This window comes from Trichogramma pretiosum, unplaced genomic scaffold (assembly GCF_000599845.2).
Source record: "Trichogramma pretiosum strain Unisexual culture from Peru unplaced genomic scaffold, Tpre_2.0 scaffold8, whole genome shotgun sequence".
Classification (NCBI taxonomy): Eukaryota; Metazoa; Arthropoda; class Insecta; order Hymenoptera; family Trichogrammatidae; genus Trichogramma; species Trichogramma pretiosum.
In genome coordinates this window covers 1,149,627-1,176,274 of record NW_019641699.1, presented here as the reverse complement: position 1 = coordinate 1,176,274, position 26,648 = coordinate 1,149,627, and the positions used below count along the sequence as shown (strand labels likewise).

Below are 26,648 nucleotides of genomic sequence, written 5' to 3'. Positions count from 1 at the left end.
AAAATAATCATAATAATAATGATAATAATAATAGTAATAATAGTTATAATAATAGTTGTTTCAGCGGTTTATAGTAGTAATAAAGTATTATACTCCCTCGAGGAAAACTTCGGATTCGGTTCTCGGCTCGTTTTTTTACATATACTTATATAATTGTATACCAAAACGATAGTTTAAAAAATTGTTCAAAAAGGCGTTCTCACTTTCTTTGCTCGCATTTCTACATTATTATATATGCGTATATACACACAGACACGTATGAATGTACAATATATACGTGTATGTATTATTGGAAATATTTTGTTATTTTTTTCGTTGCGTTTTGTTGTGTAAATATATTAATTATATACCCGCGATACGCCCACGAATAAATTAATCGTAAAAAATTCTGCTTTATACAAACGTATTATACAATAAATATTTTAGTTTCATCATTTATTGTCAATGTAATAAAAATTATTTTTATATTTATAATGTATATAGAGCTATCTATACTGTGCCAAAGCTTAGACGTCTCGCGCATTATTTGTCGTGATCGTGCTACTAAGATGGATTTGTTGGAGTATTGTTAAAATTATATACGTAATAATTTTGCTGTTTTCCATTTTTCTCCCATTTGCTCATTCTCACATTCAGTCGATATTTGCACATAGTAGAGAACGCAAAGAACGATTAAGAATCGATCGGATCACACGATTGTGTTCATCACTGTTTCGTTGATACGTAAGTTACACAGCATTCTCTCGTTTGGCAATTGAGGCTTGTTCTCAAAGAAAAGCCGAGCATTATAGCACTCGATACATTTTTGCCTCATTTCACATTGATTTTAATTTCATTAATTTGGAGTATTCTACTCGGACGATGCGTATATAAAACAATCGTAACAAAAATATCGACGAATAAAACATACTTAATGTTCCGTATCCTGTGTTTATGCGTGTACATCTGACTACATCTGGGTTCTGTTTTGCTGCATGTATGCAGTTCGTCACACAAACGCTCGAGTTCACACTTACTTACACTCACACAGCAAACACGTTAAATGCAACTCTTGTACTAATGCAATGCATACGTGTTTTTCTTTTTTTTCTTTTTCTCCTTTCGGCGGCCCTTGGTCTTGGTCGCGCAGCCCTGCCAAATTCTTTCTTTCTTTTTCTACACTCTAAAGGCTAAAACAGAGAGGGGAGAGAGAGAGAGAAAAATCCAAAGAGGGAATCAGCATACTGCTGGAAGAGTAGACGACGACGATAAAGAGAGTAGTGTACACATATGCATAAGCGTGCATACAGTGCGACACGAAGCACACACACGTTTGCGAATTTATGCACATACAACTCTTATAAGCGCAAACGCGCAATGCGGAGAGAGGTCTTGGTCGCCTCAGTCTTAGTCTCTTTGCTTCTTTCTCTCTTACACTTGCTCTCTCAGTCTCTTACTCTTGCTGGCTTGCTTATACTCGTAGTAGAAGCAGAAGTTGGAGTGCAGAGTTGCGTCTGTCTGTGAGCGAGAGGCTCTACAGTGCTAGGCTCAACAGCAGAGTTTGCTTGCGATAGCGACTGCGAGCGCGAGCGAGCCCAACGAGCCTCCCTTGCGTTGGCGCGTTCTTCTTCTTCTTCTTCTTCTTCTGCTTGTTCTTCTTGTTGCCTTGGACGGCCTCGCTTCGTCCTCGTCACTGAGCGTGAGCGAGTTCATCGCACTCGCGGCCATGTAGTGGTGTAGTGCTGGCTACGGCGATGCACAAACATGCTATTTCTTCTCTCTTTCTCTGTGGGTGCGCGTACGCCCTGTCTGTGTGCGTGCGTGCGTGCGTGCGAGCAAAGTACGTATGTCGCGTTAGCGCGTTGGACGAGCTTCCTTTGGCAAATTCGAAGGCAACAGCGACACTAGTATGCGAATCAGTCTCATTGGCAAGCCGTCGGAGGGTAAGGACGACGGTTAGAGGTCGGGCAAGCTTGGCTCGAGCAGCCTCTTCTCGGGGTCGCGGGCCGTGTCGGCGGCCGACATGACCGTGCTGATGGGAGCCGCGGCCAAGGACGAGCTCAGGTGCCGAGCGTTGGTCTGCAGCGGCCTGAGACTGCGGGGATCGCAGCGGCAGCCCTGGGTCGCGTGCTTGGCGTAGCAGGCCTCGCAGAGGGCGACGCAGCCGCGCAGCGGCCAGTAGCACAGGAGGCAGGGCAGAAAGAGGGCCAGGGCGCCGAGGCAGCTCCACCTGGCGGCGGACCTGGGGCCGGCGCAGGAGCACGGCTCGTCGGCGCAGTTGCCGGCGAGCTCGCTCGACTCGTCGAGGCTGTCGGAGCCGGGCCCGGGCCCGAGGCCGCCGTCGGCGCAGTGATAGAACAGGCCCTTGACGCAGCACAGGCAGCTGGCGTAGTCGAGGACCGTCTCGGCCGAGCAGAGGCAGGCGTTGTCGCAGAGCCAGCGCGAGGGCAGCGGCGGCGGCTCCCTGCACGACTCGCAGCGGCACTTGCCGCATCGCTCGCACATGATCGACAGGCTGGCGCTGTTGGCGTCCTGCCTCGAGCCGCCGAGCGGCTCCTTCGTGAACGAGACCGGCTGCTTCGTGATGGCGCTCGAAGCCTGTAGCCGCTGGCTGGCCCGTAGGCTCGACTGCTCCAGCTGCTCTATGTCTCTGCTGGCGGTCGCTCGTCCTCCTCCTCCTCCTCCTCCTCCTCGCTGATTGCGCGTCAACAGTAGCAGGCCGTTGCCGCTCTTGGCGTCTCTCGGGGCCTGGCCTCGCCTCTCGTGCTGGCTGCTGCCCTTCGACAGGCAGCCCCGTAGGGCCTTGTGCGTGGCCACGGGGCCCGAGCCCTCTTTCTTCAGCGACGTTCCGTCGAGCAGCTCGTCGCTGCGGCTCTGTTGCTGTTGGCCGGCTCGGAACGGCGTCTCGACGTACTCGTTGGTCACTCGCTCTCCATCGGGTCTCGGTGCTTGCAGGCTCACCGTCACCTGCTGCTGCTGCTGCTGCTCGGGGTTGCTGCTTCGACTCGGTGGGGGCGTGCTACTACTCTCCAGTCTCACCGGGACAGCGCGACCAGCCATGCGAAACGAGCTGGCCGGTCGTAGGGGTGTCGGCGACGGTGTCGATGGCGTGGAAAGCGCCACGGCGGGGGCGATCGGGCCCTCCGGCCGGGGTGGCGGCAACGGCCTCGTATGCCGAAGAACCGGAGACTGTTGCGTACTGTTGGTGGTGGTGGCGGCGGCGGCGGCCACTCCAGAGCTGGCGGGGGTCGTGGAGGGCGGCCGCGCGGCCGGCTCATTCTGCGACATGAGATGGCTGCTGCTGGGGCTGACTACGATGGGCACGGGGGGTGCTAGTGTCGTCGGGGCCACGAGCCAGTGCCACTCGCTGTTGCGCTGTGGGACGGCTGGGGGCCGGGGCGCGTTCTTGGCGGTCGTGGTCGCGAATCTCCTTTGCTCTTGTGAACTCTTCTGCAGGACGTTGCTATTTCTAAATCGATGACTCTGCTGATGCTGGCTAGCCCATTGTTGTGCAACCGGGCGACCCGGTGATGCCTGTTGCTGCTGTTGCTGCTGCTCTTGCTGATTCTTCTGTGGATTCGTCGTACTGGCTGCTGTGTCGAACAGGGATGGCTGCAAGGGCCAGCCTGTTGCTGCTGCTGATACTGCGCCGGCGCGAGGTGGTAGCGCTCGCGGCAAAGGGCTTCCATGAGCAAGGGTGCCACTAGGTTCTCCGCAACCGCTTCCTCCCACCCTCGCACAGCGAGCTTCATCCCCACCTGCAACCGATAACCAAACCAAACATTTTATTACTTTGCATTGTTTACATTCAACTTATTTTGTTTTAAAATTAAATCTCGATAAGCTACGAAAAATACATATGATTACATAGAAATAAATTATCCTTTTGCTGTCTAAAAGTTTTAAATAGTTCATCATACGGCTAATATGATTTAATATGCGAGGGCATCCAAAATTTGATTAATCTGACTTCAAGAAGCACATTATATAGCGCATGTAATACGTATAGGGTTTACCCTCGCTATTTTGTGCTACATCGAACTCGTTTTTATTTGCTACTTGGAATTAAAACATACATTTCGATTGACGAGACATGTATGAGAAGCTTGAATTGTAAAAGTAAAGAATATATTTTTATTCACGAATTTCACGTAGAAAAGTAAAGACTTGGACAGATCGATGAAATAGTCGCAGACACGACTTGTACAGTACGATAACGTTTAATGAAAAAAATAAAAGATCAATGAGCTACTTGAATTATTATATTGATTATACAATATGTAATTTAAATATATATCGCAGGTGGTTTCATACGGTGGTTGTGGATTAAAAATATATGCAATGGAGCATCAAGCGACTGGATCGAGCGCTTGTACACGAGTAATTTTGTATATTTTTCCGGCTAGGCGCTACCGCACATCTTGATAAAAAACAGTTGATTTTTTAAATATTTTAAATATTTGTAAGTGGTGCACGTTAAAAATTAAAAAATTGATATTGTAAAAAAACTACGCAGGAAAGGAGTAACGGGCCTTTTTTCAGTTTTTCGTAAATAATAAGAAAAATTCATTTATAATAGGGTAAGCCCAAATTTTTGCGTTAATTTGTTTAGAACTTTTACTTTAAAAGTATAAAAGAACTACTCATATATAAACATCGAAGAGAGAGAGAGAGAGAGAAGTATCGAGGATGATATTCGACAAAGGAATGTCGGGTGGAAAGAGAAAGAGCTTGGAGAGCCGCTATAGGTATATGGTTGAGGCCAAGTCAGTATTGCTATAAGATGGAGAGAAGACTGCGGTGGATGAGCACGAAGGCACGAGAAGACGAAGGCTTCGTAGCAGTCGCTTGAATGAGCTGCGCTGCTTTCCTGCGAGCCTTCGTCGCAGAGAAAGAGAGAGAAAGAGAGAGACTTCTCGGGAATCCTGGCAGATGTGCAGAGTTCCTCCTTTCTCTCTCCGTCTTTTTCTTTCCTGTACATGCAAGATTCTCCATTCTTCGCGAGGTGTATGTGTGTGTGTGTGTGTGTGTGTGCGCGCTCGTATTTCGCCCCGCACGTCGATGGGCACGCACGCACTCACGCATACATATAGCAGGTTCGCTCAAACATCATTCACGATTCGTCCATCTCTTTCGCTCTCGCACCCATTCTTTTCTCGATTCAGTAAAACTTTGCTCGGGCACTTTGCACGCGTCTCTCCGAATGTGCCACGCCGTACGTCGACGTCCTTTGGCCATTTACGGCTTCTCTCTTTCACTCGCTACTACGCGCGAGTTCTTTATATATTCGAGATAGCATCGTACGCGGACAGATGGTTTGCGCTGATCCCGTTTTCATTCTAGTGTCTGCACTTATAAGTTGTGCATAACCTGCGTCGCCGTGCCTGTGCACGCCAAGTATCGACAGAGAAAGAGGGTGAATCGGCCGTGGGACATGAAACGAGACGACGACGAGAAGAGGCGCGCCGTATAGCTTTTTAATACCAATGCACACACATGCATTATATTCTCGTCGCTCGAAACTTATGACGCTGGAATTTCAATCTTGTGACCCGATGTTCCTGTCTGCATTCTATGCAGCTTTTTTATACCTACATCGTCGTATGCTACAATACATATTTATATACCTCTACCCAGGCGGCCCGAACGTCTAGATAATCTGCACAAACGCATTTTATCAACTATGGACATTTATTTGATGCCTATGGGTCGGAAATAAAATTTCTCCTTTTACAACATCGATTGACCATCGATCTATGCGAATATGTTATATTATATTCATTGATGTAACGTGGCTAATTTTCATTAATTTTTATATTTTCTTTCATTAAAGGATTTGCAATCCATCCATGAAAAAAAACTGAATGGATTTTCAGCTTTGTTCTTAAACTTTATTTCACTCGTGTAACGCGCAAACCTACCGCAGATATTTTTATTCGTTAAGTTAATCTCGAATACATTTCATTGAAAGGTCACCCGATCGTCTAAACAAGATTAATTTCTTACCACCGGGTTGATTTATTACAGCCAATACCTCAATTTTACAAAGCAAGGATGAAATTTTAAAAACAACAAATTTGAAAGCCGAAATTTTGTATTAAAAAATTAGGTAGGCAAGCAAGTGAGCAAACTTTGATTCTAACCAGCTTAGCAAACGGCCGTGTAAAACTCATTCTAAAAATATTTATTCACCAATAGCAGATTCATCAATCAATACATGGAAAATTAAAGAGTGCACGGTGTCGTTCACGTGCGCAATTGATCCTCGGGATCTTTTTCGTAGTTTTGCCATGCATGTTTGCAAGATAATGTAGAAAATTCTTTATACGACATAGTACGCTAGCGCGTCTTTGATTTCTCAGCCAAAATATCGCTAACATAGAACGATAGGGCCTCTCAAAAAATAAGCTTATTAGATAAAGAGGGAGAAATATTTACAGAAAGTTGGTGGGCTCGGTAAATAGAAGATGTGTCACTCGGTATGTCTGCGCACGGTCGCGCTTTTTGTCCGACCAGCAATGCTAGCGGTGAACGAACTAAGTCATCTCACGCTCACGGCGAGAAGAGAAATTTTCAGATCCGTAATTATAGAGCAAAAGTGTACGCCAGTCGTAGTATAGCAGTCGCGCACTCGAATACACACGCGTACACACATGCGTCTCCGTACGGCGGTCCATGGTTATTTTTGAGTTTATCCAAAACAAGAATACATAAACGCGTCTGGAGTGTATAACTATGAATAAGCTAACGCGTGCGCATTTAATTTCCTGTTTCTCTCTCTTTTCCTCTTCATGTACACACACATATAAAAGATACATATACAATCATACGCATACACATATGCGCGACGACAGATATATTATATATTTGCACATATACACACACACACACATGCTCTTTGCGTTTAAATACGTCAAATCATTTCTATTGTAACTTCATTGTTCAACTTTTTTAGCGAGACTCGTGCGTGCTAGCGGCCTATTACTTCCGCGAACTAGGCCGGAAGAATCGTTTTATATGTACATAAATATATTTAGACCGGAACTTTTTCGCACAAGAGGATGGAGAAAGACAGAGAGAGCGAGAGAGAGAGAGAGAGAAAAGAAACCAACGGTCCGATGTCACAAGGTGAAATAATTTATCTCTTCGAATTCAAGAAAAAAATATTTTCTTTTTTTCCTTGAACGCGACGATTACAATTTTAGGCTCTAGAAAAAAAGAGAGGCAGATACGTTGAATTACAATTAATGAGCAACTGTTGTTGCAGCTCTGCTATTTTCCACACTATTGTTCTGAATGTTTTCCGACATTACGCGTAAATGTTAAAAGTACACCATAAGCAGAGTATATGAATTATATGAAATATGTTTCTGTATATTTGTATTGAATAATTGAAAAAATATATTCGTAAAGGCTTTTGTTTTCTACAGACATAGATGTAACTTTTCAGAAAAAAAATCACTACCAATCTGCAAAAAGGTGTCTGAAAATGTCCATTGACCGAGGCTAAGTTTGGCATCTCTTGGAGACTCGTTACGCAGTCATTGATAAAAATAGTTGCAAGTCGGTGCTGTTAAAAATCTGGCGATTCGGTTGATTTTTAAATGGTTGTCGTTGATTTTGTCGTTATAAAGCTAGACCGGAAGCGAGACGACGAGGCCATTTATCGAGTAGCTGCGCTCGAGCATCGAACGTCACAAGAAGGAGGAAGAGGAGTAGGAGGACGAGGAGGAGAAGAAGGAAGAGAAGGAGAATTCACTGCAGTCGAGATTTCTCTGGTCGTTGGCTACTCCCTTGGAAAGCGGAGCGAGTTGCGAGAATCGCACGCGAAACAAGCGGATCATTGAAACATACATGCGAGAGAAGAGCTGCTTCGCCGAGCGCGTTTTACGTTGTATATAGCCATGTAGGCTGCGTTGTGCGAAGGAATGCGCGCCTATCAGCGGCGGCAGCAGCGGCCGATTGCCACAGGTCAAAGCTTTCAGTCACTCGCGTGCATTCGGCTCTCCCCAGTCGTCGGCGTATTTATACTGCCGGTCGTACATTCGCACACTCGTAGCGAAATTCATGCGAGCGATAACGCCGTATGAATCGTGAAAGTGTTTCTGCGCAACGGTCGTTGGCGCTTTTAATGCCCAAAAAAAGTTTTCCAAGCTCGGCAAGTTTTTGGAGAAATATAAAAAGGCCCGAGAGGGAAATAAAATAAATAAATAAAACGACAGCACACTAGGTCACGAAGAGACAGATGGTGCAGGCCAGACTCACCGAAAATTCATGGGACGAGTTGAAGCGATGGTTGTAATTTGTAGCAGGGGCTTCGTTGCACTCGCATTTCCCGCGATGTGCCGGTTTTTATATATAGTGTGCAGCAACGATGTGCGACGACGACGACGACGACGACGACGACGACGAGCGCAGTGCAGAATAGCAGTGTGTATCGTGTATACAATAAAACGCACTGGCGCACACACACACACGCAGAACCGCAGCGCGATACACAAGTACACTGCAGTAGAGAGCACGATGCGATGCACGTACTTTTTATGCCTGGCACGGTATACACACACACGCACACATAGACTCACTCACTCACAGCGCAGCAGAGCTGCGTTTTCCTTTTTCTTTTTGCGCGCTTGCACACTCTATACTTCAACAATGCTCGGCTGCTGCTGCTGCTGCTGTTGCTGCAACTCGGCTCTTTCACAGACACAAACTTGGCGACACGTTCACGGACGTGCACACTGCAGGCACACTGCAGCCACACAGAGACACCGTTGCAACAAGCTGCTCACACTCGCACTGCAAAATCGCTGCACTTGTAGCGACAGAATCTCTCTGTGCCTCGCGCGCCAACAGCCAACTGCATACACTGCCCAACCAACTTGGACAACTATGCAGCTGTATTTTATTATATATATTAAACTTTACGCGCTCGAGAGAGAAAGCACAACTCGTAGACCGCGGAGACTGCGATGATGTGTAGCGCACCAAGAGAGCTGCTACCAACGTTGCACACACACACACACACACACACACACACAGACGCACGCACTCACTCGCACACTCCAGTCTGTATATATATGCAGAAAGATAGATCGTGAGCGAGCGAGCGAAAAAGAGACAGGCAGAGACTCACTGAGAGTAGCACAAAACTCCTGGCACTTTATTCGTCGAGCAAAGAAAATTCTTACTCGATTCTTGCTCGTCAGCCTCTCGCTGTTTAATCGAGCCGCACTAATTCAGTTTGCAGTTTGAGCAGCGACCGATGGGCGTTACTAGTAGATGCAACGATATTTTTCTATAAGAACTGCTGCTAGTAGCTCGAGGCTCTTTTTCCTATGCCGAGTTTTGCGTAGCGTCGCTGGCGCGCCCATTCAAACGTTTTCCTGAATGAAGCTCAATTGCTACACGCTCGCCTTAGGATGCCGCACTCGTCGTCGTGTATTTACCTATGAGCTTATTGGCCGATTCGCGCCAGCAAAATCAGCAGCGAATAACTGCTTTCTACGTCATTCGACTCGTTTCACGCGTATACGTAGATACGATGGGCGATTAGTGTGTATTTTTTTGTTGTTGTGTATAACGAATGTGCGACTGCGAGAGATGAGGCGAGGTCGACTCGTGCAGCGCGACTGTGGCGGCAGCTACCGCTCCGAAGCCAACGAGTCGCCGCCGCTGCCGCCACCACCGCCGTCGTGCGAGAGTAGCCAACTTTGCCAGCCATATACCTATATAGCTCTGTAAGATATATAACACTATACACTATACACATATGAAAAGGCGAGAAGAGAACGGGGCCGAGAGAGAGAGAGAGAGAGAGCAACGGCGGGCGTGCAACCGGACGCCGGAAATCCCGTGTGCGAGAGAGACCGAGCTACACGCCAGCAGCTCCTCTCTCTCACTCGCTCGTTCTTGAGTTCGCATATACTATTTGCTCACTCGTACACTCGTCTATACATATATATATTTTATATATACGCTGCTCGAGAACTCGTTCGCTCGGTTCTCGCATGCGCGCGCAATTTCACAGTGGGCGAGAGGCAGAGATGTAGCCAACTACGTTGCCGATGCCAATGATCATCGTTATCCTTATGATGATGATGATGATGATGATGATGACGATGACGCTCTTACAACTCCAGGCTCTCTTGATCATTAGCCCGATGATTATTGCGACGGAGACGATAGCGAGCAAAAGGCCAAAGGACTCACTAAGAGTGAATTAAAAAAAAACTCGATGCATAGCCGGGCGATGAGACAAAAAAAATGAACAAAATCGCATACACGCTCCCATATAATGCTGCAAAAGTTGGCAATCGGCGCTCGGTAGGTAGCGACATCTCGTCGCGAGCGAGACCGGCTCGAGTCTCGCCAATCTCGAGACTCTCGAGAGTCGAGGTACGAGCAACGTGCAGCGCAGGGAGGGGGCACAGAGGCCGACTTTTTATGAATGGGCGGAAGCTATCATTGATGTCCAACAGATGAATGAGACTCTCCGCTTCTTTCTCGCTAGCTAGCATAGCTCGCTCGCCCCACGTCAATACTGTATCGCGCTCTTTCTCTCTTTATAACGTGTGTGTGTAAACGTATTGCTGCATTGAAAACTCGACTACTTATAGTCGAGCGAATTGGACGCGTTCGCGCTCCGATGACTGAATCTAGCAGTGATTTTCCAATAATGTCCGGATAGCAAAGTTCGATTGCTCTGCAATTTACTAGCAACTCGACTATATGGTAGAGCGCCGAGTAAGCCGATTGAATTTCTGTTTAAGGTCAAACCGGCACGCATGACATACTTTTATTTTTTTTCTTTTATGAATGAACGCGCGGCAAAGACTCGGCACCCGCGTTGGCTCATTTCTTCTCGTAATTTCATTGTGAGATGAGGACGGAGCAACGAGCGCGCCTAACTATCGCTCGAGCGCCCGACACTTCCGAAACTAATATAAAATCACGACGCGCGCTCGAGGACGAGTTACGCTTTTTTTTATCGAGCATCGAGTCGGTGACAATCGTTATCTTATCGGCTGACGAATTTTTCAAAGTAAACATCGCGCACAAGTATGTAGGCATGGCGGTGCACGATATACACCTGCACGAGTCTACACCAATATGGCATTCATGGTCAGCGCTGTATGACATTATGCTTGCGTCGGAAATGGAGCGCACGCGTAGGTACAATTTTGCCGCGTGCGCTCCATCTTTAATTAATAAACTGCGTGAAATTCACCTTGAAGGTCGCATTCTCGCCTACCTGCAATAGTGCTGCAATGGCGCTGAAATTTAGTGCTAATACGTAGCGCTGCACTGGCTGTAGCGTAGCGACGCGATCTCTAGCTTGCCTTGCGAGTCTCTTTCTCACGAGGATGACATGTCACGAGCAACGAACGTATAATTTCACCTATTTTACCAATTGCAGGCCAACGGTAGACAATAGCGAAGGCGAAAAGTCTATCGCGCTGCTTACGTGTGACCGAAGAATGATGGCTGCGCAAATTCGTAGATATCGCATGGGTTGGAGTTTTAGCACTGGGTCCGATATTGTGTTCCAGTGTATGATTTCAGCGCAGCTTAAGCCTAGCTCCTACATTTAGATGCACGTTTTTTGCGTCCAAGTAAAACCAAGACAGCTCACTAAATTGTTTCTGTAGAGCTCAGACTACGGAACTAAATTCGAAGCATCTCGATTGGACAAATTATCTCGTGACTTGGTGATTATTACTAGTTGAAAATCCAGAAAAATGTAGTCGCGAGCGCAAGTTCGATAGTTCGCACAGAAGCAACGGCGGCAATTGAACTCGAACTCGATTTAAAACATGCAGAAAGGTGCGAGCTTTCGCTGGTACGTACGCACGAATACATCACGAACACGAAGATTTGGACTCGAATTATGTTTGTTCCTGTTTGTCTGTTTGTCTGTGTGTGTGTGTGTGTGTGTGTGTGTCTACCTACGTATACACGCTCAAGACATGGCAAGGTCCTGAAGAAGGTCGTCCGCATTCGTGTGTGTTCTACGTTTTAATACCTTATTTGAAGGTATATAGGTGCGGAGAAATACACACAACAGAGGAGCAAAAGAGAAAGGAGAAAAAGAGCGAAAATATCCGGCTCGCTTGTCATTACCATAGCAGTTATAAAGCAGAGAGCTAAAGAGGAAGTCGATTGTTGCACTGTGCGCGCGCAAATCCACATTTACGCATCTCGTTTCCCGAGAATTCCTTCTTAAATTCGTGTCTTTTGCTTTTTTGCTCTCTTTCTCTGCTTCTTCTCCTTTTCTTCGTGTTCGCGATGGTCGTCGTCGTCGTCGTCTGTCGCGCTACGTGCACGCGCTACAGGCAGTCGTCGTTGTACAAATGCGAGTCTCCCTGCGCGCGAGTGCCTACACAAGTGCGCGCTCCGCATGGAGGATGTCGCTCTATATAACCGCTATTATGCGAGTATACACGTGCGACCGAGGGTACTCGTGTTTTTTACGCTCGAGACTTCTTGAAAGAGCTTCTATTCGTTGTTTCTAGCGATTAAATATACGTAGCTCCGGCTATCGATCGTTCGACGCGATCGCGCCTACCAACAATGAGCCGGCGTGAACGTTTTCTTTTTCTCTTTGCTCGCTGATTCCAGATTTGTCCAGTTAAACTATCGATTAATTAGTCGGTGGAAATTAGACTCAAGTTGATCCATTGAATCTATGAAGCGCACAAATATAATCAATAATCGGTCGGATTTTTTTAGATCGCACAACGTATGCCTGGCTTACAATGGCTATCTGCATAGGCGAATCGTGAAAAGTGCAAGCGAACGCGCGTGGGTTGGTGCGACCAAACGCGACTCCAGTGCCAACTCGACTCGCCACGTAGCGATTCGAAAAGCCAGCAGAGTCGCGGCTTTTTATACGCAACTCGTGTAGTGCGCGTATAATATGCGCGTTTTGCACGTACGCAGCTGCAAGGAGGCGGGGACATGCCCGCTACTCTGCTGACTGCACACATACGTGCATTCGCACACACTGCACGGACTCGAGCGCGCTCCAACTCGCTGCTATATTTATCTTGCTCATTAAGTCTGTCCTCGTCGTGGCAACGTCCATTCATAAAGGTGTGTGTGTGTATGTGCATTTGTATATATTCTCTTGCAGTCTGGCTTCTGCCGCACACGCTTCATTCATACGCAAGCGCGCTTCCGTGCTTTGCTGCGCTCTCATGCTGCTGCTCTCTTTTCAGCTTTTTTTCCTTTCGGTAAATTTTAATATTCTGCTGGCGGTAGCTCTATGCATATTTATTCCGTCTCATTGTGCCAGGCATTTATTTACTGTGTCATTGTTGCCTTCAAGTTCAACGGCATTGTTTGCCGTCGCTTCTTTCTTTCTGTTTGCCAAAAAAGCACAGCAAAACTTTCATCCATCTTACCGCCGAGCATCGGCCAAGCTCCTCAGCGACATTTTTTTCATCAATTCTGATAAGTAGTAACCAATGAATATCTAATCTAATCTAGTGATGAGCCTGACTTGGTGCGCTTGATTAATCGTTTTAAATTTCAGCTTACACATCGTATTTTTTTCGTTTTGATCATTGGATTTTTCTTCGTTTCATGAAAAATTCATCAACTCGAGCTCGAGTGCTGCAACCACAATTAGCCCAATGTGTTGCTTAACGGTGTTGTTTAAATGTTACAATACAATAATACTCACTGTCAAAAATAAATAACCTATAAGGCAAAGAATCCTCCGTTTTTCATACTTTAATATTCATTTACCAATAAAAATTGAAAATAAAACTATTTCACTTCAGAAAAATTTTTCCAATTCCGACTCCGTTATTTCTGTACCTTTTTATACTTGTAAGTTGAGTCGTGCCCTCGGGTGTGCCTTGATTATTCTTTTTATGCGGTGAGTCTACATTTTTCAATAATAATTGTATAACCAACTATTTGACTAGACTGAAGCTTTGACACAATTGCGGGCTAGAAGATACATCTTTTAAGCCAAAGTAACGATGTTTCGAACGTCGTATTTTGTCATGGAGCTAATTATCGAAGCGCTGCTAATCGAGAGACAGGTCGTATGTATCGATTGAACCATTGATATGGTAAATATTCAACTATGACGTTAAACAGATCAATAATAATTAGCGTCGATGTATAGTACGATAGGAGTGTCAATGTGTACAAGCTGAAAAGCGACGGTCACAACATCCAACTTGGAGCTTTTCACCCTACGACATATATTATCGTCAATTTCTCCCTTTCTTTCTCTCGGATTGTGTTGCACGTGTCGGAAGTGCGCTAAGCAAGAGAAAGAGAAATCATCATGTAAAGCAAGTTAAAATATGTTAGTTGGCCGAGAAAATCCGCCGAATCTATAATTATCAAAGAAGCGTAGCACAGTTGAGTCAATGCATATGCACGCGCCCTAAGTTAACTAATATATAAAGTAAAAAAACTTGCTACACACGTAGACATGCGACTCAGCAAAGGTAGTCGTATGAGCCTGATACTTCTCACCGAAGGAGTTGCTTCGGCCGGCTTTGTCATTCGTTTATGTCGAGCTTCTCTCGTGCAAGGCAGACACGTAACTGCGATTCGTTGAACATGACGGATCTACCAACTGTGCCATTAACAAATAAGACTCAGCCCAAGAGTCATTGAAAAAGTGTCGAACTCGTGTTATATAAAAACAGAAGAGTGACCAAAACGTCAGGTGCGCTGGTACCTCTCATACACTTTGTGCTACCTTTCATGTGGCCGGTCGATCTATAAGCTTTGACGATTCTTAAATATTCGTTTAATTATTATACTGTTCTGCCCACGAGGCTTTGTTACGGTGCTAGCCAAGAGCTAATCGAACATTACCAACGAAAGATGTTCTCTACTTTATTTGCAAAAAGTGCCCTTCTCGAATGTTATTCTCAAAACAATCAAATTAGAGTTTAATTTCACTAGAATTAACTGTTATTTTCGATACGTGTATCTGCAATCTTTTAAAATTTTGGAATATTTTTGGTACTTTGGAATAGACCATACATTAGTCTAGAGCCGACTCACAGCAGGCCAACCACGAGAGACAAGTTGTATTTGCAGTGCACTTAGCCTTAAAATCACGCAAACTCACACTTGGCTCTGTTGTTTTTGAGGCTTGTAAGTATAGTTGGAGGCTCGATAATAACGTACAGCGAGAAAAAAATCAATTTTCCACAATTTTTAGTAATTTTTACTCTGTATTCTCAGGTCTAGCGAATACCTCGTACATGCTGAGTTTTATGAAAGTAATTCGCCACGAGTAGATAATGAAAAAAAGGTTTCTATATGCACAAGAAAAGTAGACGTATCGCAATGTCTGCAAGCTATATTGAAGTATCAATGGCTATCGAGAAAAAAATCTCTGACGTTTTGGCGCGCGAAACGCAATACCAGTAGCCAGCAGCCGAGCATACATAAGCCGAGTAGCTCGTCCAGTGCGTCGAAAGCCACATAAACAGAGGCTCGTGCTTTGTGCGTGTATATAACAAGGCACAGAAGTTGGCTCGTAAGGAGGGTGCAGAGGAAGAGAGACTCGGCCGAGCGAGAGAAAAGAGAGGAAATAAGATGAGTTTTGTGGTCTTGTATATACAGAGGCACGTATAGCAACAAAAAAAGCCCACATCTCATTCAACACGACTGGCGGCAGCAGGACGGACGCTCAAAGCAAAAAAACATCCACATGCGATTAAATACCAAAAAGTCTGCTTCGTATTCGAGTCATTTCTCCCTCCTTTGCGTCTCGTTGGCTCTCCCTCTCTCTCTCTCTCTTTCTCTCTCCCTCTCTATATATTTATTTATACTTATATATACATGTATAGGCGTGCACACGTATAAAATATATTCACCGCGTTAGCATCAGTAGCATTGAAGATTTGCGAAGCCAACAGACGCGATGCAGGATCAAATGAAACAAGTCCAGTAAAAAAACATAGAAGACCAGGGGCATCATACATTACTACGAGTAGCGAGTTGAACGCTGCTGCTGTAACTTGCTTTTTTCATCTCTCTCTTACGACTCGAGCGAGTTGTACGAGTTGCGCGAGCTGTGCACGACGAAAGAGCCGTGGAAAGTAAGCGCAAAAATAAAAGCGACAACAATGAGCCTTGTGTCTTTTGGAAATTAATCGCGATCCGTTTTTAACACTTGCATCAGATATTCGCGCTCGATCGACTGATTTCCGATGGAGGCACAACAAACTCTTACATCCTCGAGACTGTTATAGTGGAGAAAAATTGAGCCAGCGAATAGGTATTTGGACGATGCGCGTCAATCATCGGCAAATATCGCTATGATTGGCGCCTGACTGAGTGGAATAATTAATTACTTTACTTTACTTTAGCAGTGCAGCCGAGTTTAGGCTGTACTTTGGCATTTATATTAGCTGGAGCTCGTCGGTGTCAACAAGATTTTGAGAGCAAAGGTAGCCAAAATGCTTATAGAGTAGTAAGTGAAAATATTAACTGATTAATTAATTAAAAGAGGGAGAGATGCTATAGATTAACGAAACAAAGTACAGAAAGATATTCGATATTTTTTGGCTACTGCGAGTGCATTAGCCAAAGACCAAGTACAAGCAATGTGGCATTATATTCGAGCATGAACCACTCATCGCTGGTCTATGTGTACCAGTGAAATCGCAACATTGTTACGAAGAGAATACGGTCTATTGGTTTTTTGCCACAGAGGATGCAAAAAAACGAGAGCAAAGTGAGTCTCGTTCACTCTTGTGCGAATACATGCACACACGCACATTTATACACAGTCACTTTATATACATACGCAATATAGCAAAAGAGAAGAGACGGAGGAGCAGAGAACTCGTGATAGTACGAGAGAGAAAAAACTCGTTGGCATCGTTATTAGCTCCCGCGCTTACGCGTTCACTAATATACATGTACACATACACTCAGACAGAAACACGAGAATATTCCGTATTTTATTTTACTATACGGTTCTCTTCTTTCTACAGTCCAGTACGATATATATTGTATATATGTTTTGAGCGAGCGCACTCCTCAATACCATATAGAAGGTGTGCCAGCTTACGGCCAGAGCATCACAGGCGATCGCTCCTGTATGCATAAACCAAGACGAGCAAAAGTAAGCTAGCGGACCATTTGCTGTTCATTAAGTTTGCAACAGTTGTTTCGTCGCGGTAAAAATTGCGTTCGACCGTGTATGGATTTCGTTGAACTTTGTAAGCCTTTTACCCGTGCAGCACAGTTGCAATTGTCGCCTAGAATCGCTCAGGGATCTCGTATAGAGTCCAACGGCCACTACTCGACTGCGCCGGCAGAGTCTGCAGAGGCAGTTCTCGTAAACATATACCTATACAAAAGGCGCGTACAAGTATAGTCGCGATCTGTGGAAAGACCAAGACCTCGACGAGAGCAGTCAACGATTGCCCGAGAGAGAACGAATGAGAAAAAGAGAAAGAGATAAGTTGATTCTGCAAGAGAGCAAAGCAAACAGAGGAAGAGAAGTAAACTCGACTCTCGGTGTATATATATGAGCGTTTGTGTACGTATTTGTGTGTATATATAAAGTCGCATGTGGGTAAAGGAAGAGCTTCGAGAGTAGAGAGAGAGAGAGAGAGAGAGAGTCGAGCCGAGAGGTCCGGTTATTCGTATACTCTGCTTTGAGCGCACGAGCAAGAAAAAGAGAGAGAGAGAGAAAGTGTAAGAACATATATGGTTGAAATACTTTGGTTAGGCTTAAAGGGTCTCTCACAATGCCGAATATTTGGCAACTACTGCAGCTACAAAAAATAATTCGATGTTACGTTACGGGGCTTGCAATACTTCCGATTGGCTTTGGTAAAAAATCGATATTGCAGGTGATGATCGCAATTCGATGAATCATAATTGTGAAATTACCTGATCGAGGATGTGCGGATCTGCTAGAGTAAGAATACATCGTACGTGTTTCGATAGTTTGCTCATCGCAACGTATCGCGAATTGCCTCGACGCGCTCATGTGTCTTATGTATTGTATGTTATGGACTGTTCACAATTAGAGCGATATAGAATTTACGATGTTGCGTAAACTCGACGATTCATTATAAAAACTGGCGAGAGAAAAAGATAATCATTCATTGCAATGGCTTGTTGACCAAGTCGCAACGTCGACGACGACGACGAGGAAATCGTTCGAGCGCAGTTCAATCGGTTATTTTCATTGATCAGTGCACGCACTTGAAGACATCGATATGCGGCCTAAAAGGCTGCATCACAGCTACTCTATTCATTATTATTCGCTTGAACTTAATCGCCGTAGCCATTACTTTTTTACTCGTACGCGATCAAAGCTTATGCAAATGAATGAGTATGAGGTAGTATTTATTTTAATTAAACTCCACTCATCATCTCAAATTTGTATGAATTTTTGGCCGAGCCGGTACTTTTCTCTCTATTGCGTTTTCTCTCCGAGTGTTACTGGTCAGCAGCAGCAGTTATAAAGAAGCATTATTTCATGAGCTCCTCTCTTTGCGAGTAATCCTCCCTCAAAAATACTTTCGATCTCGTTGCTCAGATGAAAAGAATTAATCGGAGCTCTTCTGCTTCCACGCAATTAACAGTAAACGCAGTCGGGGAACAGCCTAGACGAGTTGGTAGTCTCTAGACTCGTTTTTTTTCCCTTTTCATGGCACAAGTACGCTTTATACGTAGATTGAGTAGCTCATTCATCGTGATTTTCCAAAAGCTAAAAATTCGTTGGCCTGATGGATCGGCGAGGATTTGTGCGAGGCCCCACATGAAATGCTAAATTTTCATCGTTGCGTAGAAAAGTAAGGAGAAAGCAGGCATCCCGACTCGCAATTTGGCGCGCTTTTTTCTCTCGACCTTCCTCTCGCTCTCGTAGCCTAGGCTACAGAAACAACGTCTCTTGTTATTCGTATAACATATGGATAACGATGAGATACGCAACACCGGATATCCTCCAGACGTCAACGTCGCCAGTCGCAGGCATTCTTGCTCAGCTACAATTTTATAATGATAATGCACGAATTAACGATTTTAGAGAGCACCTTCCACTAGAGCAAAGTGATAAGATTAACGAGGACCTTTAGTGACTGGGCCGCGATTTTGACCCAAATTAGCTTTTTCATCATTTCATTTTTCTAAGCGTGTAGCGAAAATTTTTTATGAGTATTGCGCTATGAGAACTCGAGCATGTCTGCTAGTCACACATCCTACTTACTTCAGGATGTCGCGTTCTAATGTTTACCAATCCAAAAATAGAGCCTCGTTCGCGCTATGCTCGATGTACCCACACACACACACACAACCTGTACTTCTCATTTAACCACCGTATCCGCTCTCTTTTTCTCTTTCTCTCGCGAGAGACAAGTAGTTGCTCCACCTCGTCGTCTACGTATATGGACCATTGAAATGAACGAGAAGAAAAAACAAATTGTCTTAGAGTGTGGATGTGAAAACAAGTAAAATCAGTCTCGAAAAGTCAATCTTCCGCGCGTGATTTGTACCATCTGGCTGCGGATGCAGTCGAGTGCATCGCTGCCAGCCAGCACAACTCTGAGCAACGTTACAATGAGTCACTCGACTCGTACGTATTGTAATAGCACGGATATGTCTAATAAATTCACCTGACTAAGCTCCAACGTAATTGCAGTCATTCTAGTAGATGCTAGACTTTGGTACTTGCTTTGATCGAGAATTCGTCATTGATTGCGGCGCAATTACTTCTTAGCCACGTAGCTTCCGAGCAGTGAGCAATAGTCTTTGTATGATCAATGGACAAATCATCGTTACGTTTTAAACGGACAAAAGCTCGTTACTATGACAATATTCACACGTGAATAATTATCCCTTCTCGAGCAATGCATTCGATATTTTGCTTATAAAGCTATGAAAAACAAGTCAGATTGTTTGTAATTAAGATTTCATCGAAGAATTCAGATTCTGTGACTTGCACGCAAGAACAACTAAGGTAAGTTAGCGACGAATCATAAAGAAGTGTTGTTATTGTTTGAACGACTAGCACGCATAATAAAATAAATGTATAAACACATAGTTCGCGAACGAGGCAAGCGAATGAGAGAGAGAGATAGGCGACGCTATTTAGACGTCTCAGAGTACGAGCCGCGAGCACTATTCGCACTATTCGTTACATGTTGCGGTAGAGGGGAGCGAACTAACTCTTGTCGAGCGCCGACCAATCGCAGCGCGCGAAGCAACGAGACGCTCTTGAGCCACGAAAATCACGTGCAAGAAAAACCAAACGAGTACTTTTTTGCTTGCAGCACGTCGTATCAGGAAGATGTGGGTGCGTCGTCCCTTGGCGGCATTACAGTCTATTTTATGAATTTGTCCCTCGCATCCTCTGGCACGCATGGGCGTTCGCGAGTGTGGGCCCAGTTGGCAGCAGAAAGCGCCGCCGAGACGTGGAATGCGGCTTTCAGGCATGGCCCCGCAGCGAGCACGAGCCATTGCGAGATCTACACCCACTGACACCCACTCGCCCTCTCGATGCAGCCTGCGCGACCGAAGCTGTCTTTAATACTTTACTGCAAGTTCTCGGCTCTCGAGCTGGCAGCATTGCCCATCTCTCGAGAAGAGCTAATAACGAAGTGCAGCGAATCATTGTTGAAAATGAAGAGTAAAATGCAAAAAATTACAATAAATAACTGTTCTTCCTTAGCAGTGCAGGGGCACACATTCCTTAGCAGTCTACATCGAGCAATCAACTGCGATGCAAATATATTTCGATGCGAATCAGATGGTAGCCGTTTAGCAGCAGTATGTGATGTTTGGAAGCTCATAGCTCGTAGCGCTAGGAGAGTTTTCTTTTTGTCGCGCTCGTTTTTTGTCCCTTGCTGCAAGCATAGGCTTAGAGGCTGCAGTTATCAGACGTATAAAAGTAAGGTGAGGCGGTCAACGCGAGCCAGCGAGGTTTACCAAAGTACGCGTACAGCAGTATTGAAAACCGATCTGAGGCGTATTATGCGATGGATACGCGCGCGTAAATACGATCGCTGCGTGCACTGCAAACGCGAGTGTGCGAGCGAGAGAACGAGAGAACGTCAGCTGCAGCTTCTTAGAAGCTCCGCGCGTCGCTCGTAAAATTTTCTCTCTCTCCCTCTTTAGCCCGTGTATGCGTGCGGGCTCAATAACCCGTCCGCAGAATACGATACCGCAACTAGCTCGCCACCAGAGTATCATACGTATCGCATGTATTATATGCATTTGTCGAGCGACAAGTATAGCTCCGACGCTACGAAGAAGATGAGTTTGCCTAGCAACGACTCGAATGCATCGAAATTCTTTTTAAGGAAAGTCATTGATGCGGATCGAGCGAATGTAGCATATAGCGGCGCTGCTGGCTGCTACGCTGGGATCTCTCTCGGCAACGTTCATGAATGAAAAATGCAAATGGCCCACTTCCGCCCACGGCCGCCACGACTTCTCCTTCTTCCGCGGCACACCAACGCACCGCACATGCACGGCATAGCGTAGCGCGATACGCGTCGAGCCGCATTTGCGCCAACTGACCTCCCACCTCTGCGATTTAGCTGGCGCGAGTTTTCCGCTTGCACAATCGTGTGTCTGCAGCTTTGTAACTAGCAAGGAGCAGTGCGAGCATGGCCTCGTTCGCGCTCCGGCTCCAACGCGACTCCAACGCGACTCCAACGCGCGCATAAAATTCGCTCTTGCTTTTTCGGACGAGCGGCCGGCTTGTTGTTGATGTTGTGGTTAGCGTCTCGCCTCGTGTCATGAAACGATGGCAAATTGATGAATGACTAAAAATAAATCGTCTGCCCGATCGACCGACTGCTTCTCTTTCTTTGTCTTTTCCAAGCGCCTTGCCGCCTGCCCGTCTCCCTGGCCTACGTTGAAAATAAAATCTTGGCGAATTATCAAGTATTACGAAGCGCAGGTATTCGAGGCATTCGACCGAACGTGTCGCACGCTGCACTCTGTTTTTCTACAAAATAAGTCAAACATTGAACGAAGCTATCGCGAGCCGCTCGTTCGTCTCGCTGTGTTTGTTTCATTTGTCGACTAGTCGATTCGAGATGATAGCAAAGACGACGATCGCTTCCGGTACCATCTCGTCGTCCCCTGTAACGCCAGTGCCGCTTCTCCTATCGCCTAGAGTGCTGCATAATTAGTCTCTCTTGTATACGAGTATTTATATTTCTATGCTCTCCCTAGCTCGACGAAAGCGAAAGCGAATCATTGAATATTAATGCTCAGCTCGACGAGGCGCACATGCCGCGCAGCCACTAGATATTTGCGGATCGACGACCTGCGAGTAAGGCAGAAACTACTAAAATTGCACGGTGAGATCAAGCCGAAGCAACGAATCGACGCGAATATTTTTCGATGAAAAATGTAGCTTTCTGTCGAGCTCGAATGATCAAAAACAGCCGATGAGAGTGGGCAATTCGATTGAAATATGGGCCCCGTTGCAAAGGTGCGTAGCTGCATGCACCACGAGTATTTACCTACACATGTGCTTGGCTAATTCCAGAGCGCGTCGATTGGCTATTTTTATCGAAGAAATATGTCATAACGAGCGCGAGCCCCGACGAGCCTCGTCGATGTACCAAGATACACCAAGATCGTAACTCGGGATCGTTCAATTACATAATCGTAAAACACGGGTAAGATCGGCTATAGCAGAAGGATCGGCTATTCACGACGATGGGCCCCTGTCAAAGAGTTGCAACAAGTTGTACGGACAAGAACACGATTACGTCGCGAGCAACTTACGCAAGCGCGCCGATTTTACAATCGAATGAATTGTGCCTCGACAGTCGGCATCGAGAAAAAATTGCACGGCCCCGCCAGCAGCAGCAGCAGCAGCAGCAACAACAACAGCAGCACGTGAAACAGCGACAGCACGTGGCACGTCGACTGCTAGCTACGAGCTTCATTCATAAAATCGAGTCGAGTCGTATAGAAGCGGCGACAACGCTCGACCAGCGCATGGATTTCAACGAGAGCAAGTGAGCAGGTTGGCCATCGCAGACGCAGGAAGAAAGCGGAAAGGAGCTCGCGATACGCAACTTTCACGCGGCCAAGCGCAAAAACTTTCTGTATCCTACACGAATTGTTGTGTGCACAGTCATGCAGTTGATTCGTCCGTCGAGTCCAACAAGTCCACCAGCCGGTCTTTCGTACTATAAAGCAATATGGTAGGATATCTTATAGAGTAGGCAGTATGATAAGCCAAAGTCGTGGATTTTTTTCCTCGGAGCAAACCAAACGCAAGAGCAAGCGAAAAATAGTAATAATGTTGCAAATATCATTGACAATTTCATCGAATAATGTCGAATAATTTACTTGGGTCTCGAACGAAGAGAGCCGAAAAAACAAGGCAAGCGTAAGAAAGGACGCAACGAGCTGGTTTCAGGTGAATGGACGTGAAATGCCTCGGATCTCGGGTGAACATTGAATCGAGCAAATCACGCCATCTCCTTGGTTCACTCTGCATCGAGCAGTACAAAAGCGACTCGCTGATTTTATTAATTGCTTGCTCGTCTGCGCGTATCTGCGCGTATCTGCGCGTAGCTCGGTTAAAGGCCGAGCAGTTCGGTCCATTCACCAACGAGCTTGACTCAATAACACGTGTATTGTAATTTAGTCGTGCGAATGCGCATGCATTAGGCAGGTGACCAGTCGTCGAGCTGCCTGGAAATTAAAACTTGAACTGGTATTATCACGGAAGGGTTTTAGGAAGCTACGGAGAAGGGGGAAGCTGCGCAAGAGCACATGGTCACGGACAGATTTCTTTCTAGGGGTGATACGAGGCGAGAAAAAGCGACTTACCGTTTCGACTGGGAGGCCGCGGAGGCGCGGGGTAGCTGGGCGGCGTGAGCTGAAAGCTCGGCGAGAGCAGCAGACGATTCGTCGCGTCGCGGCAAGCGGCAGCGGCTTTGGCAAACTTCTCCTGCTCCTGCAGCCGGGCACAATCCACAAAGTCGTCACTTAAAGCACTACCAGAACTATTAGAACTAGGCCGAGGAGGTTGCGAGGCGCCGTTGCCGCCGCCGCTGCCGCTCGCAACGCCTAGCGCGTTGATGGCTGCGAAGGATGTCGTCGGCTGCTGCCAACTGCGCCGCGGAGGCAGCGCCGGCGCCGGCTTGCAGTCCAGGGTATCCACACTTTTACACTTGACGAAACACCGAGGCTAATCGCACTGAATGGCCGAGTCCCCCAAGTGGCCCGAGGGGATCGCGACATTCGCTGCACGGCAACTCGCGAGTCGGCTACTTGTTTTATATTTTATTTTTATTATTATTATTATTATTATTATTATTATTATTAGGTAGTATTTTTTTAATGATATATTATAATGAAAAGCACAAAACGAAGCACTTAATCCACAGACTGCACTCTGGGCCTATAGTTGAACTAGCTCGCGGGGCGTCTTGGCGACTCGACGCGACTCTCTTTTCTATTTTTGTCTTTCGACGATCGCACACGCACTGAGAATCGAGATGGCTGCTGCCGTTGTCGCGTCCGACTGCTGCGAGCTCGCTCGAAGCTCACGGGCCAGCATAAACACTCGATCGGTGGGCGGTGGGCGAAAACTCGATCTCGATCGCGAACTGCACGAATTCACACGTTCACTTTGCTGGCCGATCCGTCGTTGGCGTCCACCACTGCAGCACTGCACTGCACTGCACTGCACTGCACAGGCAGCCCAGATTGTTGCTCCGTACTCGATGTAGCTGTAGCCTATGAATGCATGCTGCGCGTTCGAGGTTATGCACCTCTCTCTCTCTCTCTCGACTCTGCAGCTCGTTTTCCGAGAGGCTGCAGCAGCTATATATGCATTTGCTGTTCTTTCGCGCTCTCTCTCTCTCTCTCTCTCCGTCTTTTTCCCTCTGGCTAGCGCCGTTCATGCGCTATATATGTGCAGCCGTGAACGAGTGCGTTCGTTGGGCGAGGAGAAGCGGATGTTGCTGTCGCTGTGCTCGCAGCTTTTCATTTATCGAGTCTCGCGCGAACATGACGTACATGCTTGCGCCTCGAAAAAGCAGCAGCAACGATGCGTGCACTCGACTCGGAGCACATACAGTTCACTCTCGAACGTCACTGTCTCACTGAGCAGGGCTCACTCGTCGATTCGAACTGCAATAACAATGGAACGCGAAAGTGCAGCGGCACGAGCTCATTCATGATCGGCGCTGCAGAGGCGCGGATCGCGATCGTCGGCGCACTGGATGCACTAGTAGGAAAGTGGGAATGGCGGCTCGACGACGGACGACGAGTCAACAAGGCACTTTTCACGAGTCGTTGAAACTTTGCTCCCGATTACTGTACACGGGGGGAGGGGGGGGGGGCCTATGGTAATTGCGCGGGTGACTAGGCTGCAGCGATAAAGCTGTGTAGCCGATATAGCCGATAAAGCGATAAGCGGCCGGCCTGACGTGAGCTGCGTCGGTGGCGCTGTTGTCTGCTAGCTGGCTGCTTCGCTACTAGCTCGCTTGGCCGCGAGCCGCCGCGCGAATCCGCTCTCTTCCCCTTCCAGCTATCTGTGTGTTTCTTCCTCTCCTTCCCCTCCCTTACCCTCCCTTACCCTCCCTTACTCTCCTGCCGTCGCTCGACGTCTCTTGTAACTCATGGCCGGTATAACTATAGCTATATTTACCTACTCGAGTACGCGTAGCGTATGATGCTTACTTATACGTGTGCGTGCGCAGTGTGTACGTGTCGCTGTTGGCTATATATAACTATATACATATGTATACTATATTATGCGTCCTACGATGTAGCGCAAGTCGGAGAATTCGCGCACACCAACGAGCTCGCTATAAAATACTCGCTGCTGCATCGTAACATAAGGCACATCGGCGACTGAATCGCGAATCGTGGCCGCCATTGCAGCTCGCAGCTCGTTTCGCGGCGCTTCGAGCGCTGCTGCGACAGCGAAATAGCGAGTATTAGCCGGCTGCCATCGACCGAACTGCAGCTGAACGATAGCTCGGCAGTCGCTGGACGCGAATCATCTCCTTGGTATACCTATCTATACTTGTGTACCTACTCGAGCTTTCTGTACATACTCGCCTTACGCCTTCTTGCGCGCTTCTGCCGCTCTCGTTGTGCTAGTGCACACTGCACGCATGGCAGAGTCGTCGTCTGCTGCGCCGAGCCGAGAACCGACAGCTTGAATTCGTAACTGTATGCTCTTGCTTTGGAGTTTTCGAGAGCAGCCGAACCAGAGCTTAGTGGATGAATTATTTTTATTCCTGAAATGAGCCATTCTCCCTGATACATCCTCCTCGCTGCTCACATTCAGTGCTCACTCACTCAATCATCGTCTACGGTTGACCAATTCTGTTCTCCGCTCTTTCCAACGATTCAACTATAGACTCGAACTTTGAGGCTCTTTAGCATCGAAACTGTTGAGCTAGCGAATTTTGTTCCACTCGAAAGCCATCGATGGCAAGATAACTCGAAATTTCCATTCAAAGTTGCATTTAATTGTGAATATTTGCTCGGCGTTGGCCATTTGATTGTCCCTGTTGGTAGGAGGTGTAGCGGGCGATCGCTGCATTCAGCGGGCCATACTTGGCACTTGGATATTGCTCGGATGTCGTGGGACGATGCTCAAGGCTCTGGATCTCCTCATACTTGTCTCGAGAGCGCACCGAGATTACTTCATTATGTATCGCGGTCAT

The 26,648-nt window shown here is 46.6% G+C and overlaps 1 protein-coding gene across 1 annotated transcript; it reads right to left on the bottom strand.

Moving 5' to 3' along the window:
- Positions 1 to 26,648, bottom strand: LOC106651225 (serine/arginine repetitive matrix protein 1). The gene is made up of 3 exons (XM_014369665.2): positions 26,466 to 26,648; positions 23,791 to 24,151; positions 1 to 3,737 (listed from the first exon to the last, which is right to left on the bottom strand). Exons 1-3 carry the CDS (start codon positions 26,646 to 26,648, stop codon positions 1,936 to 1,938), a joined length of 2,346 nt encoding a protein of 781 aa, XP_014225151.2. The 3' UTR covers positions 1 to 1,935.